The 17,691-nt window shown below is 33.6% G+C and overlaps 1 protein-coding gene across 1 annotated transcript; it reads right to left on the bottom strand.

Moving 5' to 3' along the window:
* Positions 1–10,590: 10,590 nt before the first annotated feature.
* Positions 10,591–15,915, bottom strand: LOC132739146 (uncharacterized). Its single transcript, XM_060726801.1, has 2 exons — positions 15,856–15,915; positions 10,591–11,784 (listed from the first exon to the last, which is right to left on the bottom strand). Exons 1-2 carry the CDS (start codon positions 15,913–15,915, stop codon positions 10,591–10,593), a joined length of 1,254 nt encoding a protein of 417 aa, XP_060582784.1.
* Positions 15,916–17,691: the final 1,776 nt, after the last annotated feature.

A 17,691-nucleotide genomic window follows, 5' to 3' on the forward strand; every position in this document is an offset into this window, starting at 1 on the left:
CAAAGAAAATACATGTATACAATATATATGATATCTCTCCGTTCTGTGAGAAAATGTCCGTTTCACTGGCGTTTAATTTTTCAGGACATCAAAATCGCCACTTTGAATGTCTTTTATACAATTTTTAATCGTTATACTCCAATTACATAAACACGATAGGTTTGAGTGTTGAGAAAAATCAACAGACATTTTGCTTATTCCGTTGCCCCAAAAATCTCCGTTGCGTATTTTAGTTATACCCGATGGGTCGCACTAAAATGCTTTCGCGTTAGCTGAAGATAGCTGCTGACCAGTTAAATGAAGAAGGATTATCGGAAACTGTTGACCACATAGATAAAATAGAAATTGTTCGAGTATTATGCAAATACATGGCAATCGACTATGAAAAGGTGTCTAAATTAAGGACTTACAAAACATTTAAGACCCAATTTTCATGTGAAAGCTATTTGTTAGTCAATCTTAAAAGAAATGGACGCTCAATTTATGCACAGTTTCGGTGCGGTATTCTGCCAACCGGAAGGTATGTAGGAGAAGAGCCAAAACAAAGACATTGTACTTTATGCCAATCAGGATTAACTGAAGATGAAACTCATTTCTTAATTGTGTGTCCGGTATATAATGATGTAAGATCAATGACATTCAATAACATTATTATAAATGATGTATATAACGACATGACAAATAAAGAAAAAAATAGTATTTCTTATTACAAATCACCAGGACAAAATAATAAAATTTCTTATTAAAGCATATGTGTTAATGAGAAATTTACTGTATAATAGGTATTTGATTTTTAACGTGCCAATAGTGAAACATGATGATTTATTGACTGTCCATTTTCTGAAATGTGATACTGTAATTTACAGATCGAGCAACAACTTTGATCTCATTTAAATGTTCAATTTTAAAAGCTATGTATTGATCACAGTTAGTATATTTGTAAATATGTAATAAGGTGACTTATAGGTCCATTAAGGTCCAATGGGTGTCTTTGTATGTATTCTTATCATGTATGAAATTGATATCTGCACAATTTCATTATAATAAATAATTTACTTGCTTGCTTGCTTACTTACTTGCTTTTACTTTTACTCTCACTTTCACTTCACTTCACTTCACTTCACTTCACTTACTTACTTACCTACCTACTTACTTACTTAGATAAAGAAGGAAAATCGGTGAAGGTGTGAAGTTGCCGTGGGGTTAATTCAGACGGTTGTAAGACAGGGGAAATTTATTTAATTTTTATTAATTGTTTGTTGTTATTTTTATTATTATTTTCTTTTTATAGTGTATTGAAAAAGTCTAAATAGATCTAGATCTAATATGGAAAACTTGTATAGAGTAATATTTTTATCAAGATAGGGGGAATGCTAAAAGGACTATATATGTAACATGCACGGACATTTTAATAAATTGTGTAAAACTTATACACTGAGTCAAACAGATTTCAGGTGAAAATGATGTTATAATGACAAAAATATTTAAACAATTACTCATACAAAAGAGACGCAAATTGCAAATTTTATTCATAGATCGTATAATATATGTACAAAGATAGAATATTGTAACAGAAAATGATGATAATGATTATGTAAAATTGAGCAGTATACTTATGCATGATAATAAAAATAATAAAAAAGTATAAATAAGAAATTCACGGCAAGATATTATTTTCTCTCTATATCTAACTGGTCAGCATTTTCACTATATATATAACTGGTCATCAGACTCTATTATATGTTTACGGCTTAAAATTATCAATTAGAATTAATATTTAATTAGTCAGCAGTTTTTATTAATTCAATTGTACCATAATTTTATACCAGGGGCGGATACAGAACATGGTTTTCTGGGGGTGGGGGGGGGGGGGGGGGGGGGGTGGGGGGGTGACATATGGTTTGAACATTTTACAAAAAATAATGCAACATTCGAGAATTGTGCCAGCATCTTGTTCATGTGACAAAAATGTACTTGATGTGTTTTATAGCTCATCTTATGACTGGCAATGTACTTTGCTTATATATGTGTATACTAATGTTTGTTTTTAAATATTTAGAGGATATGGAATTTAGAAAATATTTGTAATTGGGGTGGGCCTGTAGGGGTGTCCCCTCCGATAGACTGAGAAAATTTTGAAATATTAGGATGAAAATGGTGTTATTTTCTTGACTTTCCAGTGCTGTTTATGGTACCTTTGGATGGTTTTACATCACACAGTATTTTGTATACGTTAGTGTTTGTAGGGTCTTTCAAATAGCATTTCCTGGTGTTTAGTAGTGAGCATTTACAAAATAACAGCACACTTACCAATGTATACGCGACCGTTGATAAAATAAATACAAACATTCAATCAATTTACTCATATGAATAAAACACGATTTTCCTAAATAAATTGTTATTAAAATACTGCCTTTCTATTGTACAAAAAATAAAATAATTTCAAACTTTAATATTCAATAAAAATTCTTTCCATCAATGAATACATTTTTAATTATGATTAAAGAGATTAGTACAGTTTAAGTTTTGTTTAAAAAATATAACTGCAAAAGTTATTAAAAGCAAATGATCAGTAATTTCATCCTAATAAAATTTTAGTACAACTAGTTATTTAAACGTGATTCCTTTAATATTATCACAGATATAGCTCCGTGATATTATCTTTTTTTAAAACTCGCCACCTTTTTTAATTTACAAATCATAATTTTCAGTTTCTTAATTATAGGGCTTTCCCAAAGAAAACAATGTTTGTGTACTGTGTAAAACATCTATTTGCCACTATTTGTGACTATTAATTTCATTTATTTCTTTGGAAAATAATAAACCAATCAATTATGCACTGAAGTCATTCAAGCTTGTTGATAGATAAAGATCTCTGCCAAGTCCCCATGCAAGAGATTAACATTTGGATGACAACAATAAATGTTTTGCAGCCAAAAAAGTATGAAACTGACAATATATTCCAGCCCAGCTGGTAAACGTATATTTGGGCAGAGCTGTGGGGGCTGCAGCCCTGAAGCCCGGATCTGAACCCGCCACTGTATACACTATTAACATTGCAGACATTGAAAAAAAAGAGAAACAATTTCAAGACAAATATCATTTTTCTCTATATATCTGGTCACATCTTCACTATATATCTAACTGGTCAGCAATTTTACTATATGTTTAACTGGTCAGCATTTTCCCTTCTTTATCTAACTAGTCAGCAGTTTCCTATACTGGCATGCGAGCAGTTCCCGTACAGAAGCAGTACCCGTATTTTTCATTTAAACGCTTGATTTTTACTTGCATTCTTCAAAAATTCATTTCAAATCAAGCAGATACAAAAACAAGACAAAATCTAAGTGTAAGTTCGGCAGTACGTTACAAATCATTTTGACCAATATTACTATATAAAATAATTTTATGGCTTTGATGCGTAAAATATCATGCATACAAGCATGCTATTGCATGTAAATGCGTTGGGGTAACAGTACCGGGTAATATATAGATACCCGCGTTTAGTCTACGCTCTATTTCCTGAATTACATCTATTTATCTCTTAGATAATGGTCTGTTCAACAATTGTAAATGAAAAATAGGTCCGATATAATAAAATTGTATAATTATAATGGGTTAGATTTTATGTACGGGAACTACTTCTCTTCTAGCCTAATTAATTTGGCGTGAACGGTTTGGCCCATTTTACAGACTTTTTTTTTCTTACTGTCAAAAGGAAAAAGACAGCGCCCGTCCAAAATTATCTCGGTGTCTCTTTGACAAGTCTAATTAGTTGGACTACTTCTCTTCATACAAAATAATGGATAATTTCGGTACCCCATTTGAGGCCTCATAAGTAAGGGTTATTCTATGTTAAGAACATGATGGAATTTCCATGATTTGTGTGACGAGCCGAATATTGATGTGTAAAATTCAAATTTTGGTGGGTGAGCGTAATAAAAGATAATGTTAAGGTAACTATGATTTTTGTACGGGAACTGCTCGCATGCCAGAATATTCTATGTCGCTAGCTATTTCGTCAGCAGTTTAGTATCGCCCATACCCGATGTATTGTGGGTAACTGGAAAAACCAACTTTCATTATTGTATCAAAAGGTAATGTGAAAAATGCATTTTCTAGCGTAATTCTTGTTAAAGGGTTGGCTAAAATGTAAGTTACCGTTATTTTAGTTTGTGTGGAAATTTGTTTACATTTTTTGGTCTTGTCAGCTAAATATAGAATATATAAATTGTATACTGTATATATCCCTAGTTTCGGTTTCTAGTACATCTACATCTACATCATACTGCTTAACAATCAATTCTGATTATGACTAGCAGGCGCGTTGTCAGGGAACTGTTAATAAAAGAATTTATTTATATGCAAATTAAAAAGTTAAAAGAATAAAAGTTCTACAAGACTATTAATTTAAAAGACATAGGGCCACCCTTAAAAAATTGTTTGTTTGCAGTAACGCGACCGACTCACGAAATTTGCCCCTACCCAAACTATTTTTTAGGGTCTGGCAAATCAAAATTTTTTTCGCGAAAACCCCAGAGTGTTTTTGTTTTTGCTGTACATGTAGTTTTTTTTTTTGCAATCATTTATTAATTCAACATGGCAGCGCCCATGGAAAGCTGTCTAACAAAGACATTACAAATGCTATATTGGGTATTAGTGATCTTGTTTTGCTGTTTAGTCTATGGTAGTATATGTAGAGTTCATGCCAAAAAAAAAAAAAAAAATAAAATAAAAAAAATCGACCTACCTACCCACACTGAAAATTCTGAGTAGCGTTACTGCAAACAAACAATTTTTTAAGGATGGCCTAGTGTGCAGTTTTGAGTCAAGCCTCTCAGTAAAGATGTTTAAACTGGGGCTAGACTGAACATTTAGGGGAAGGCTATTCCAAAGACGTATGCTCCTAGGAAAGAAAGAATTTTGATGATATTGTGTCCTCGAGTAGGGTATCAGGTAGTTCAGATTTCTTGTTTGAGTAAGGTGTTGGTGGTCAACAAAAACAATGTTGTTTTGGATTTTATACAAGTAGGTTACAGCACTGATGTTTCGACGCTGTTCAAGGGTTTGCCAATTAAGATCATTTATCATTTTTGAGACACTACTTGTATAGTCATAATCATTAAAAATGTATCTAGCAGCTGATCTTTGTACTTGCTCTATCTTATAAATTAAGTATTTCTGCCAAGGATGCCAAACTATGGAGCAATATTCAACCTGAGGTCTAACATAGGTCTTATATGCAGTTTCTTTTATCTTTTTATTTGAAGTTTTAACATTTCTTCTAATGAATCTGAGGGAGTTATTTGCTTTAGATGTGATGTTGTTTATATGTTTGGTCCATGAAAGGTCTTGACTAATAGTGACTCCTAAGTATTTCGCTTCTTGAGTTGAGTTTAGTTGGATGTTATGGAGGGTATAAGGAAATATTACAGGGTTTCTTTTTCTTGTTATCCTGAGAACTTCACATTTGTCTGGGCTGAACTCCATGGACCAGTCTTTTTCCCATTTTTCTAAAGCATGAAGGTCATCTTGGAGGGTTTGGGCATCTTGTTTAGATCTGATGGTTAGGTAGACAACAGTATCATCTGCAAAGAGTCTAACCTTACCTTTGACACTATCTGGGAGGTCATTTAAGAAAGGAAAAGGCAGGGACCTAATACCGAGCCTTGGGGGACACCTGAGAGAACTGGTAGTATTCCTGATTTTTGACCTTCAACTACAACTTGCTGGGAGTGTGACTTAAGGAAGGAATGGACCCAATTTGTAACCTCATAACTTATACCCAATCTTTCTAGTTTACTCACAAGTTTGTGATGGTCCACCTTATCAAATGCCTTACTGAAATCCATGACTATGACATCAGTTTGTTGGCCACTTTCAAGATTGTCATGAATTTCCTGGGAGAAGCTTACTAGCTGGGACTCACAACTCCGTTTTGACCTGAAGCCATGTTGATAGGGGCTAAGGATGTTGTGTTTATCATAAAAGGACATAATATTGGACACTAAGATGTGCTCCATCAATTTGGACGCTATGCATGTGAGGGAAATTGGTATTTCTGTATATGCTGGCAAAGTAGATCAAGTGAACATTTAGATGGATCAATAATATATTGGTTATAGGTAAGGTGGTTCGGCAATCTCCTGGATTAGACCCCTATGTATTTTTATGCCACCGCAGCATTTGCGATGCGGTGGCATATAGCGATTCACCTGTGTGTAAGTGTGTGTGTGTGTGTGTGTGTGTTTGTGTGTGTGTTATAAGGATTATATAGTGAACTTAAAAAATCTTCTTGTGAAAAACCACTAGTCCAATTTCAACCAAACTTGGCAGGATTGTTCCTTGGGTGAAGGGCTTCCAAAGTTGTTCAAAGAATTTCATTCCATGCAGAAATCTGGTTGCCATGGCAACCAAAAGGAATAATAAGAATAAATTTAAAAAATCTTCTTGTAAAGACCCAAAAGGCCTAGAGCTTAGATATTTTGCATAAGGCATTGTCTGGTAGACCTCTAACAAGATTGTTCAAATTATAGCCCTGGGGTCAAAATTGGCCCCGCCCCGGGGGTCATTGATTTTCACTATCTACATATAGTAAAAAATTAAAATACCTTCTTGTAAAAACCCAAAAGGCCTAGAGCTTAGATATTTTGCAAAAGGCATCATCTGGTAGACCCTTACCAAGATTGTTCAAATTATAGCCCTTGGGTCAAAATCGGCCCCGCCCCGGGGTCATTGATTTTCGCTATATGTACATATAGTAAAAACTTAAAACACCTTCTTGTAAAGACCCAAAAGGCTAAGAGCTTAGATATTTTGCATAAGGCATTGTCTTGTAGACCTCTACCCAGATTGTTCAAATTATAGCCCTGGGGTCAAAATCCGCCCGCCCCAGGGGTCATTGGTTTTCCTTATATGTATATAGGAAAAACTTTTAAAAAATTCTTCTAGCAATTGACAAATGCTAAAGGTTAGATATTTTGCATGAAACATTGTGTTGTAAAACTCTAGCAAGATTGTTCAAATTATAGCCCTGGGGTCAAAATTGCCCCCGCCCTGGGGGTCATTGATTTCAATATATATATACATATAGTAAAAAATAAAAAAATCTTATTGTCTGAAGGTACAAGGCTTAGAGCTTTAATATTTGTAAAAGTATATCATCTAAAGGTACTCTACCAAAGTTGTTCAAATTTGGCCTCTTGTGTCAAAATTAGCCCCGCTCCTGGGAGCCATAGGTTTATCCTATATGTATATAGTTAAAACTTAAAAAATCATCTTCTCTAAATTTACAAAGGATAAAGTTAAGATATTTTGCGTAAAACATTGTGTAGTGAACCTCTAGCAAGATTGTTCAAATTATAGCCCTGGGGTCAAAATTGGTTCCGCCCCGGGGGTCATTGATTTTCATTATGTACATATAGTGAAAAAAAATTTTTTATCTGAAGGTTCAAGGCATAGAGCTTTGATGTTTGATATATAATATCATCTATAGGTCCTCTACCAAAGTTGTTCAAATGTCAAAAATTGGCCCTGCCCGGGGGCAGTGATTCTCATTATGTACACGTAGTAAAAACAGAAAATAAAACAAATGTTTTCTGAATGGGAGAAAGCTATAGCTTAGATATTTGACTTAAAATGTTGTTTGGTGGACCTGTATCAAGATTGTTATTAAACCCTTGGGTCAAAATTATGCATTGCCCAAGGGGACAGTGACCTACTTTCTTGTCCTTTGATGTACAGCAATGACATTTTGACCATGTGCACAGTTTTAGTTGTAAAATTGAACTTTGACCTAGATTTTGATGATGTGACCTACTTTCTTGTCCTTTGATGTACAGCTATAAAATTTGAACCATGTGGTGGCATAGCATTTTTCTCAAATGCAATCTTGTTCAGAAGTAAAACCTGTATGTAATACACGAAGGACCTTAAATATATATACTCCTGGGATTCCATTGGTTAGCATGGTTCTATTTCGTACATTTGTAAGAATGTTAGGGACTAACCAGAAAAGAAAACCTTGAATCTTTCAACACAGTACCATGTACACAACAAGTTTAATGATAACTTCTATTTGTGGTTATTTTTAGCTCACCTGTCACAAAGTGACAGGGTGAGCTTTTGTGATCGCTTTTCGTCCGGCGTCCGTCCGGCGTCCGTCCATCCGTAAACTTTTACTTTAAATGACATCTCCTCATAAACCACTAAGCCAATTTCATCCAAACTTCACAGGAATGTTACTTTGGTGGTCACCTTTAAAAATTGTTCAAAGAATTTAATTCCATGCAGAACTCTGGTTGCCATGGCAACTGAAAGAAAAAACTTTAAATATCTTCTTTTAAAAAACCATAAGAGCTAGAGCTTAGATATTTGGCATGAAACATCTTCTAATGAGTGTCTACCAAGTTTGTTCAAATAAATGCCCTGGGGTCAAAATTGGCTCCGCCCCGGGGTATCATTGATTTTCCCTATATGCATATAGTAAAAACTTAAAAAATCTTCTTTTAAAGAACCCAAAGAGCTAGAGCTAAGATATTTAGCATGAAACATGTTCTAATGGGTGTCTACCAAGTTTGTTCAAATAAAAGCCCTGGGGTCAAAATATGCCCCGCCCCGGGGGGTCATTGATTTTCCCTATATGCATATAGTAAAACTTTAAAAAATCTTCTTTTAAAGAACTCAAAGAGCTATGGCTAAGATATTGAGCATCAAACATGTTCTAATAGGTGTCTACCAAGTTTGTTCAAATAAAAGCCCTGGGGTCAAAATTGGCCCGCCCCGGGGGTCATTGATTTTCCCTATATGCATATAGTAAAAACTTAAAAAATCTTCTTTTAAAGAACTCAAAGAGCTATGGCTGAGATATTTGGCATCAAACATGTTCTAATAGGTGTCTACCAAGTTTGTTCAAATAAAAGCCCTGGGGTCAAAATTGGCACCGCCCGGGGGGTCATTGATTTTCCTTATATGTGTATAGCAAAAACTTAAAAAATCTTCTTTGAAAAAACCCAAATAGCTAGAGTTAAGATATTAAGCATGAAACATCTTTTAGTGAGTGTCTACAAAGTTTGTTCAAATAAAAGACCTGGGGTCAAAATTGGCCCCGCCCCGGGGGTCATTGATTTTCCTTATATGTGTATAGCAAAAACTTAAAAAATCTTCTTTGAAAAAACCCAAATAGCTAGAGTTAAGATATTAAGCATGAAACATCTTTTAGTGAGTGTCTACAAAGTTTGTTCAAATAAAAGACCTGGGGTCAAAATTGGCCCCGCCCCGGGGGTCATTGATTTTCTTTATATGTGTATAGCAAAATCTTAAAATCTTCTTTGAAAAACCCAAATAGCTAGAGTTTAGATATTAAGCATGAAACATCTTCTAGTAAGTGTCTACAAAGTTTGTTCAAATAAAAGCCCTGTGGTCAAAACTGGCCCGGCCCCAGGGGTGTCATTGTTTTTAACTATATGTGTATAGTGTAACTTAAAAAAAATCTTCTTTTAAAGAGCCCAATGAGCTAGAGCTTAGATGTTTAGCATGAAACATCTTCTTATAGGTGTCTACCAAGTTTGTGCAAATAAAAGCCCTTGGGTTAAATTGGCCCTGCAATGTTGGAGGGGGGGGGGTTGGGGGGGGGGCCTATATACAGGTGAGCGACCTCAGGGCCATCATGGCCCTCTTGTTGTAAATTAGTATTGACAAATTATTTAAAAACCGTGCTTGTATTTTTAAAAATGAAATGCACAAATGGTTAAAAACCTACACAGTATGTGTACAGGTATATAAACTTGATGTGTGATACCTCCCTTTACGAAATTCATTTATAAGTAACTTATCTATTTATCTTCCATATAGTCAAACCCCTGCTGGGGACCTAGACTTGACGCGCGTCAACTGACAAGAATGTTAGTAAAAGAGCTGAAATAAGAGAATATAAAAGAAAAGGAAATGAGTATATTGTTAAAAACGGGTTAAAAACAGACAAGGTATTTTAGGGAGACGTATGTTCAATCCGGCTTACAGCCAGACTGAACGCGGGGCCAGACAAGTTTATGATATCAGGTGGTAAAGCATTCCAGTTCTAGATGATCTTGTAAGAGGGATGATATACTTTGGGAAAGGGATAGCCACCTGGTCATGCAAGATGTTGTGAAACATGACCAGGCGTTGGTCAATACGCCAAAGGTCAAGGCACCTCCATTGAAGGGAAGTCAACATGTCAGTGACACTTGACATAGGGCCAAAGTCATGTTTGACCCACCTAGCAGCCCTTCTCTGGACGGACTCTATCTGGTCAATGAGAGTTCCTGTGTAGGGGGACAAGACCGTGGAGTTGTACTCAAGCAGGGGCCTGACAAGTGTCTTGTATGCGGTTGACTTTAACCTTTCTGAGTGAACCTTGATATTTCGGCGTAGAAAACCAAGTGTTTGATTTGCCTTTGTTTTGATGTTGTTTATGTGTTTGTTCCATGTTAGATCATTTGATATTGTAATGCCAAGGTATTTTTAAGAGAAACAGGGGATTTAGAAGTGAAAACTGATTAAAATTGTTCATTTAGTACTGTTGCCTTGTCTTGATCTGATGTACACAGTTTATTGTGTTTTTTTTAGTGAGTCAATGCCAAAAGAATCTTGTTTTGAGTGTTTTAATAGTGAATATAGCTTTTTGGTGTTTGGTCTGGTTTGTGTTTGTTCATGTTCTTGAGTGATGTTGTTGTTAATGTTTAGTATATCTTCTAAGTAATTTTGATAGGCTAACTTAGTTTCTTTTCTACAGAGATTTTTAATGCTGAGATATTTTTCTCTAGATTTATTTGAGTTATGGCTCTTGTACTGCTTGTAGGCTTTGTTCCTTTTCCTGTATAGACGTTTGAGGTTGACCTTGATCCAAGGGAGTTTATTTTTGGAGGATGACCATTTTGATGGGATGAAAGTATTGACCCCTTCCTCAATTGAGCTGGAGATTGTTTGCCATAACTTTTCCACTGATTTGTTGGAATAACTTTTTGACCTGGTAAGAGAATCATGAAGGTTGGGCATATGTAACATAAGACCGTCCCAGTCTGCCTTATTATATAAGTGGATTTTACGGGGTTTTTGGAGCTTTATACGGGCGGAGGTATTTGTGTCGACCAGAACAGCATCGTGATCACTGATACCTGGGATTACGTTGGCTCTGTTTACAATGGAGGGGTTATTTGTCAGGAACAGATCTAAGATATGGTTTTCTCGGGTTGGGTCTTTGACTACTTGAGTAAGGTTATTATCAAAAAGAATGTTAATAAAATCTCTATAGTGTGACTGAAGTTTGCAGTCTTGGGTTGGAGTAATATTTGACCAATCAAGTTTTGGCATGTTGAAGTCCCCGCCTACCCATTCTGTTGCATTTGACTTTGTAGCCATGGATAGAGATTTATTGAACTCATCCAGGCTATAGGGGTCATTTTCTTTAGGTTTGTAGTAAGAACCAACAAGCAGTAGTTTGGAACCTTGCATTTCAATTTTGACCCATAGATTTTCACAATCAGTTTGGAGGTTGGTAGCTTCTTGTGCTATAATGCAGTTTTTAACAGCAATAAATACTCCTCCCCCAGCCTGCTTCTTCCTATCTCTTCTGTAGGGGGTGTATTTACCAAGGTCTGGGTGGAAAATTTCATTATCAAAATGTTTAGGTTTTAACCAAGACTCGGTTCCAATTATAATATCTGGGTTTGTTGATGTTACCTTATTTTCATACTCTAATTTTTTGTCCACAATAGATCTGCAGTTTACAATCAGGCTTATAGGCTATTTTAATTGTGAATTATACTTCACTTAGTCAATTGATCTGTAAGTCAAGTAGTTTGGGCTTATATATATTTTAAATGCAAATTAGATGTAAGTGTCTGACAATTTTGACACATAAGTGAAGAATAAGTCGCATATAAGTCAAAAATATATAATATATCATGGGGTTCGAGTATATACGTCACTTATATGTTACTTATAAGTTGAGCATATCTTTGACTTAGATAATATATGTTACTTATAAGTAATTTAATATAAGTCACTTATAAGTAACATATAAGTCACATGTAAGTCACATATATGTTGCTTGATGCCATAAAGCTAGAAAGAAAAAGTCGAGTTATTTTATTTCAAAAATGTTCATTGATTTGTATTCTTAGTCATATAAATGAACAAAATATAAAATTCAACATAAAAATAATTCAGTCGATTACACACTGAGTAGCTCATCCTACATCCACTATAACAAAAACAATTTTATTTCTGGCAGCAGGTTTTTGTAGGTATTGGTTTTCTTAGAATCAAACACTTTGTTTTTAGCTCACCTGACCACGAAGTGGTCATGGTCAGGTATAGTGATGGGGCTATGTCCGGTGTCCGTCGTCATGCGTCGTTCGTCGTCAACAATTGTTTGTCTCAAGGAAATACAGATCGAGTTCGAAGATGGGTTATCTCGGGTTAAAAACTAGGTCACAGGAGCTAAAAATAGAAAAAGCTTGTTAACACTCTAGAGGCTGCAGTTTTTATCCAAATATTCTGGAAATTTTTCAGGAAGGTTTGTTTGATGATATCTAGGTCAAGTTCGAAGATGGGTCATCTCCGGTCAAAAACTAGGTCACAGGAGCTAAAAATAGAAAAAGCTTGTTAACACTCTAGTGGCTGCAGTTTTCATCCAAACATTCTGGAAATTTGTCAGGAAGGTTGTTTTGATGATTTCTAGGTCAAGTTCGAAGATGGGTCATCTCAGGTCTCATGTCCAGTCAAAAACTAGGCCACAGGAGCTAAAAATAGAAAAATCTTTTTAACACTCTAGTGGCTGCAGTTTTGATCCAAATTTCCTGGAAATTGGTCAGGAAGGTTGTTTTGATGATTTCTAGGTCAAGTTTGAATATGGGTCGTGTCTGGTCAAAAATTAGGTCACATTGCCCAAATATGGAAAAATCTTTTTAACACTCTAGTGGCTGCAGTTTTGATCCAAATTTCCTGGAAATTGGTCAGGAAGGTTGTTTTGATGATTTCTAGGTCAAGTTTGAATATGGGTCGTGTCCGGTCAAAAATTAGGTCACATTGCCCAAATATGGAAAAATCTTTATAACACACTAGAGGTCACATGTTTGACTCAGTTGTCATCAAACTTGGCCATGATGCTTGTTTAAGACATTGCTTGGATGCGGTTGTGTCAGGTGAGCGATCCAGGGCCATCATGGCCCTCTTGTTTACAATTATTTTTTGCTGGAAGTCTGTCAGTGAGAAACTGTTTAAATAATAAATTTGTTTTAAACTTTTTTTGTTATTTAAACTACTATTTGCCCTTGACTTAGTAAAATTTTGCAATTTTCAACTTGTGTCACATGTAACTCAGTTGAGCACCTTGGTATTTTTGTCTGGATTTATTTAGTATTTTAGAGTTATTGCCCTTGACTTAGTAAAATTTTGCAATTTTCAACTTGTTTCGCATGTCACTCAAAAAGTATTTGACCTAGAGTCTTGAAACTTTACAGGAGTGTTGATCAGCATGTGTAGCTGTGCACCTGGGTATTTTCGTCTGGATATATTTAGTATTTTTAGAGTTATTGCCCTTGACTTAGAATTTTTTTGCAATTTTCAACTTGTGTCGCATGTAACTCAAAAAAGGATTTGACATAGAGTCATTAAACCTTATGGGAAGGTTGCTCAGCATATTTAGTTTTGCACCTGGGGTTTCGCTTGTGGATTTATCCAGTATTTGTAGAGTTATTTCCCTTGACTTAATAAAAACCGTTTCATTATGTTGTTATTTGTTCCTTGAGTGCTTGAGTTAGAATCAACCAACTTTACAGGAATAATGATCAACATCACTTAATTACAGGAATAATGATTCACATCACTGTTAAGCTATGTACCTGGAACTTTGCATGTGGATTTTTTTTCAGTTTTTGCCCTTGACTTACAGTAGTATAAATTTGCAATTTTCACCTTGTTCATGCATAGCTCAAAAAGTATTTCACTTGTAGGCCTGAAAGTTTACAAGAATGTTGGTCAGCATGTGTACTTATGCACCTTGGGGTTTGCTTGTGGATTTATTCAGCAGGCCTCGACATTAGCGGTGGTCCATTGGTCTGAGACCACCTGATTTTGGCAAGGACCGTCTAATTTAACAGGCAACTTGTTCGTTAGACCACTTGAATTTTCCAAATGGTGCAGGGCTCATCTGGGAGAATGGTTATTTGGTCGAAAAGCGTGTTCTATAATTGTTGTTTAAAACCATTTCTCCGATGTACAGGTATATGTTCATTCATCTCATTTGTGCAAAAAGATCTTAAGACAGACATAACCTTTTTATTAACTCTCTAACAGTGTAGTTAAAAAAGTAGAAAACTATTTTAATAATTAAAGTATAAAATTCATTCAAATGTCTCTAGTACTGCATTGTATCACTATGGGATATCGGATAAACACATGAATAATGGTGCAAACAAAGGCAAAGAAAGAAATTAAATATCAAGTAATCTTTGGCTACTTTTTGAAAGGATCAGAGATCCCTTTTTTTCTTATTTAAAGTACTTTAAAAGGTTATAAATACTTTGTCAAAAATAAATAAATTTCAACAAACAATAATAAATCTGTGAGGAAGATAAGCTCAATTATAATGTAGGAATTTTTCTGTTTATCATTAATATTTCATTGTTTCAAAGACAAGAATATAATAACTTAATAGTTAAATTAAAAATGTTAATCTATAAAAAGCAATTATTATTCTTATAAGATGTACCAGGAAACAGCAATGAGTAATTGAATAATTGAATTGTTATAAAACTAATAATAAATATGTATCTGTCACCAATTTTCTAAATCTGAAGTTTCCTTAAAAACAAATGAGTAAAAAAAAGATGGACCACCTGTGCTCAGAAAGGACCACCTGAATTTTGGATCCAGTGGTCCGGCATACCACCTGCTGAAAAAGTTAGTGTCAAGACCTGTTCAGTTTTTGTAAAGTTCTTGCCCTTTACTTAGTAAAAGATTTTTAGTTTTCAAAAAATATTTGACCTAGAGTCATAAGATTGACAGAACAGTGGCGCGGTGGGGTCACCTGTGTCCTATGGACACATTTCTAGTTGATGTCTGTTTCAGTCCTCTGCTTCTGTTTCCTCGGAGAACTTCTTGCTTAAAGGTAAAATTCATAATGAATTAAAGAAAGATGTAAGAATAAATTATTTACTATTGTATATGCAGTTATATTTCATATTTTCTAATATCATCAAATTCAAATGTTTAAACAGTATTTACTATTTATGCTTATGCATATTCAAAAATAAAGTTACACAGTATCTCATTGCAATACACAAGTCTTCAATGTTGTTTAAGAATTTCTAAAAGTCTCTATAAGAATTGATTAACTGCACTATATACAACAACATTTTGTTGGTTTTTTTTTCGGGAAAGATTAAGAATAGTTAACTATAGAGATTAAAAAATATACCTTTTCAGGCTCAATACTGCATATCATTATTCACCTGGCATCTTAAAGTAAGAACTGGTCCCACTAGCCTGCAATGTATGTAAAATGTAATATCAGATTTTTCCATTGAAAACAACAATAAAATGATAAATGATTATGATGACCCCGGCTTATTCAGCTGCACAAAACTACTGATTGTACTATTAAGTCCTAATTATTCAAATCATTCTTACAAATTAATTTGACTATTAAATCTTAGATTTAAGTCAATTACATTTATTAGTAAATCAAATGTATGAAGCTTAGAATATAATAACAATCTTGGATCTCTCAGGTTACAAATTTAAGTTTGCTACTATCTAACTATGATTGTTTATATAAAATCTGCATAAAACTAACTCAATGGTATTTACCTGATTCTGTGGTAAAACTTCTTGTCCCAGGTGATTCTGATTCTTGTCCTTATTTACCATTACTATACTTAAACATCTTAAACAATACAATATCTCTAAACAAGTAGATCATCTGTGATTTGCACCTACAACTGTGTTATTGAACTGGTCCAATATTATGTAAAACAGGGTAAATCCAAAAATCAAAGCACCTCATCATTTTTAATTTACTATCATTGATTGTAAAAAAATAAATCAAATAACTAATAGTTATGTAGATTTTAAAAATCATTACACATATTTGAAAAAGAAAATGCTATGTCCTTCTCTACAAATTCTGCATAGGAAATGTTATCTTAAATTACCCAAAATAATAACATGGAACAGATATTATTAAAGATAAAGATCTTATTGACCCTTTTAGAGAATTACATGGCGAAGTTAAAAAATTTACATGGAGGCGTACAAATCCTATACAACAGGGGAGATTAGATTTTTTTCTTTTATCAAATGATTTGTATCAGTATGTAAGAAAATGTGATATTGATGTGAGTTATAAATCAGATCATTCAATAATATTTTTAGATATTTGTTTTTCTCATATTTGTCATGGTAAAGGTTTGTGGAAATTTAACAATGCTTTATTACATGATATTGAATATTTAAAAATTATAAATGAAAAAATTGATGAAATAAAACTTCAATATTGTATACCAGTTTATAATATAGACTATATAATAGATACAAAAAATAAAGACATTAACTTTACAATCAATGATGAACTATTTTTAGAAACACTTTTGATGGAAATAAGAGGTAAAACTATTTCATATAGCTCCTATAAGGTTAAAGAGAAAAATAATTATGAAAAACAAATAATGGAGGAAATATCACTCATAGAACAAAATTTGACAATTGATAATAAAGACAGACTCTTACATTTACAAATTGAATTAAATCAGATAAGACATAATAAATAAAAAGTTCTATGATTAGGTCAAGGTCACAATGGATTGAATCTGGGGAAAAACCTTCTAATTTTTTTTTTGAATTTAGAAAAAAAATACTGTGCTGAAAAAAATATTCCTTTTTTAGAAATGGATAACGGAACATTTATTTATGATCAAAAAGATATACTCACACATACTTGTTGTTTTTTATGAAAATCTATATAAAAAAGTGAACTTGACTGATGAATCTGTTATTGATAGAGAATTAGGAAATTGTGATATTACTACTCTGACTCATGATGAAATGTTAAAACTAGAAGGTGTTCTTACATATGATGAAGTTTCTTTTACATTGAAAAATATGAAGAATGATAAAAGCCCAGGTTGCGATGGATTTACGGCTAACTTCTTTAAAACCTTTTGGAGTAGAATTGGTCATTTTGTTGTTAGAGCTATAAATTTTGCTTACAGAAATAATACTTTTGGTAGAAATCAAAAACTTGGTATAATAACATGTATTCCAAAAGAAAACAAGCAGAAACATTTTTTGAAAAATTGGAGACCAATAACTTTATTAAATGTAGTCTACAAATTAGCATCAGGTAGTATAGCAAACAGATTAAAAGGTGTTCTAGATATTTTAGTTTCAAAGGATCAGACAGGATTTATAAAGAATAGATATATAGGAGAAAATACTAGATTATTATATGACATAATGAAATTTACAGAAGATAATAATATACCAGGTTTAGCAATGATGATAGATTTTTGAAAAAGCATTTGATACTTTATCTTTTACATTTTATTGAGAAATGTCTTTCATCTTTTCATTTTGGTCCTATGCTTAAAAAATGGATATCTTTGTTTCTATATAATACTGAAACTTGTGTTTTTTTTAAATGGGTTT

The sequence above is a fragment of the Ruditapes philippinarum genome, unplaced genomic scaffold (genome assembly GCF_026571515.1).
Source record: "Ruditapes philippinarum isolate M1 unplaced genomic scaffold, ASM2657151v2 ctg545_1_1_1_1, whole genome shotgun sequence".
Classification (NCBI taxonomy): domain Eukaryota; kingdom Metazoa; phylum Mollusca; class Bivalvia; order Venerida; family Veneridae; genus Ruditapes; species Ruditapes philippinarum.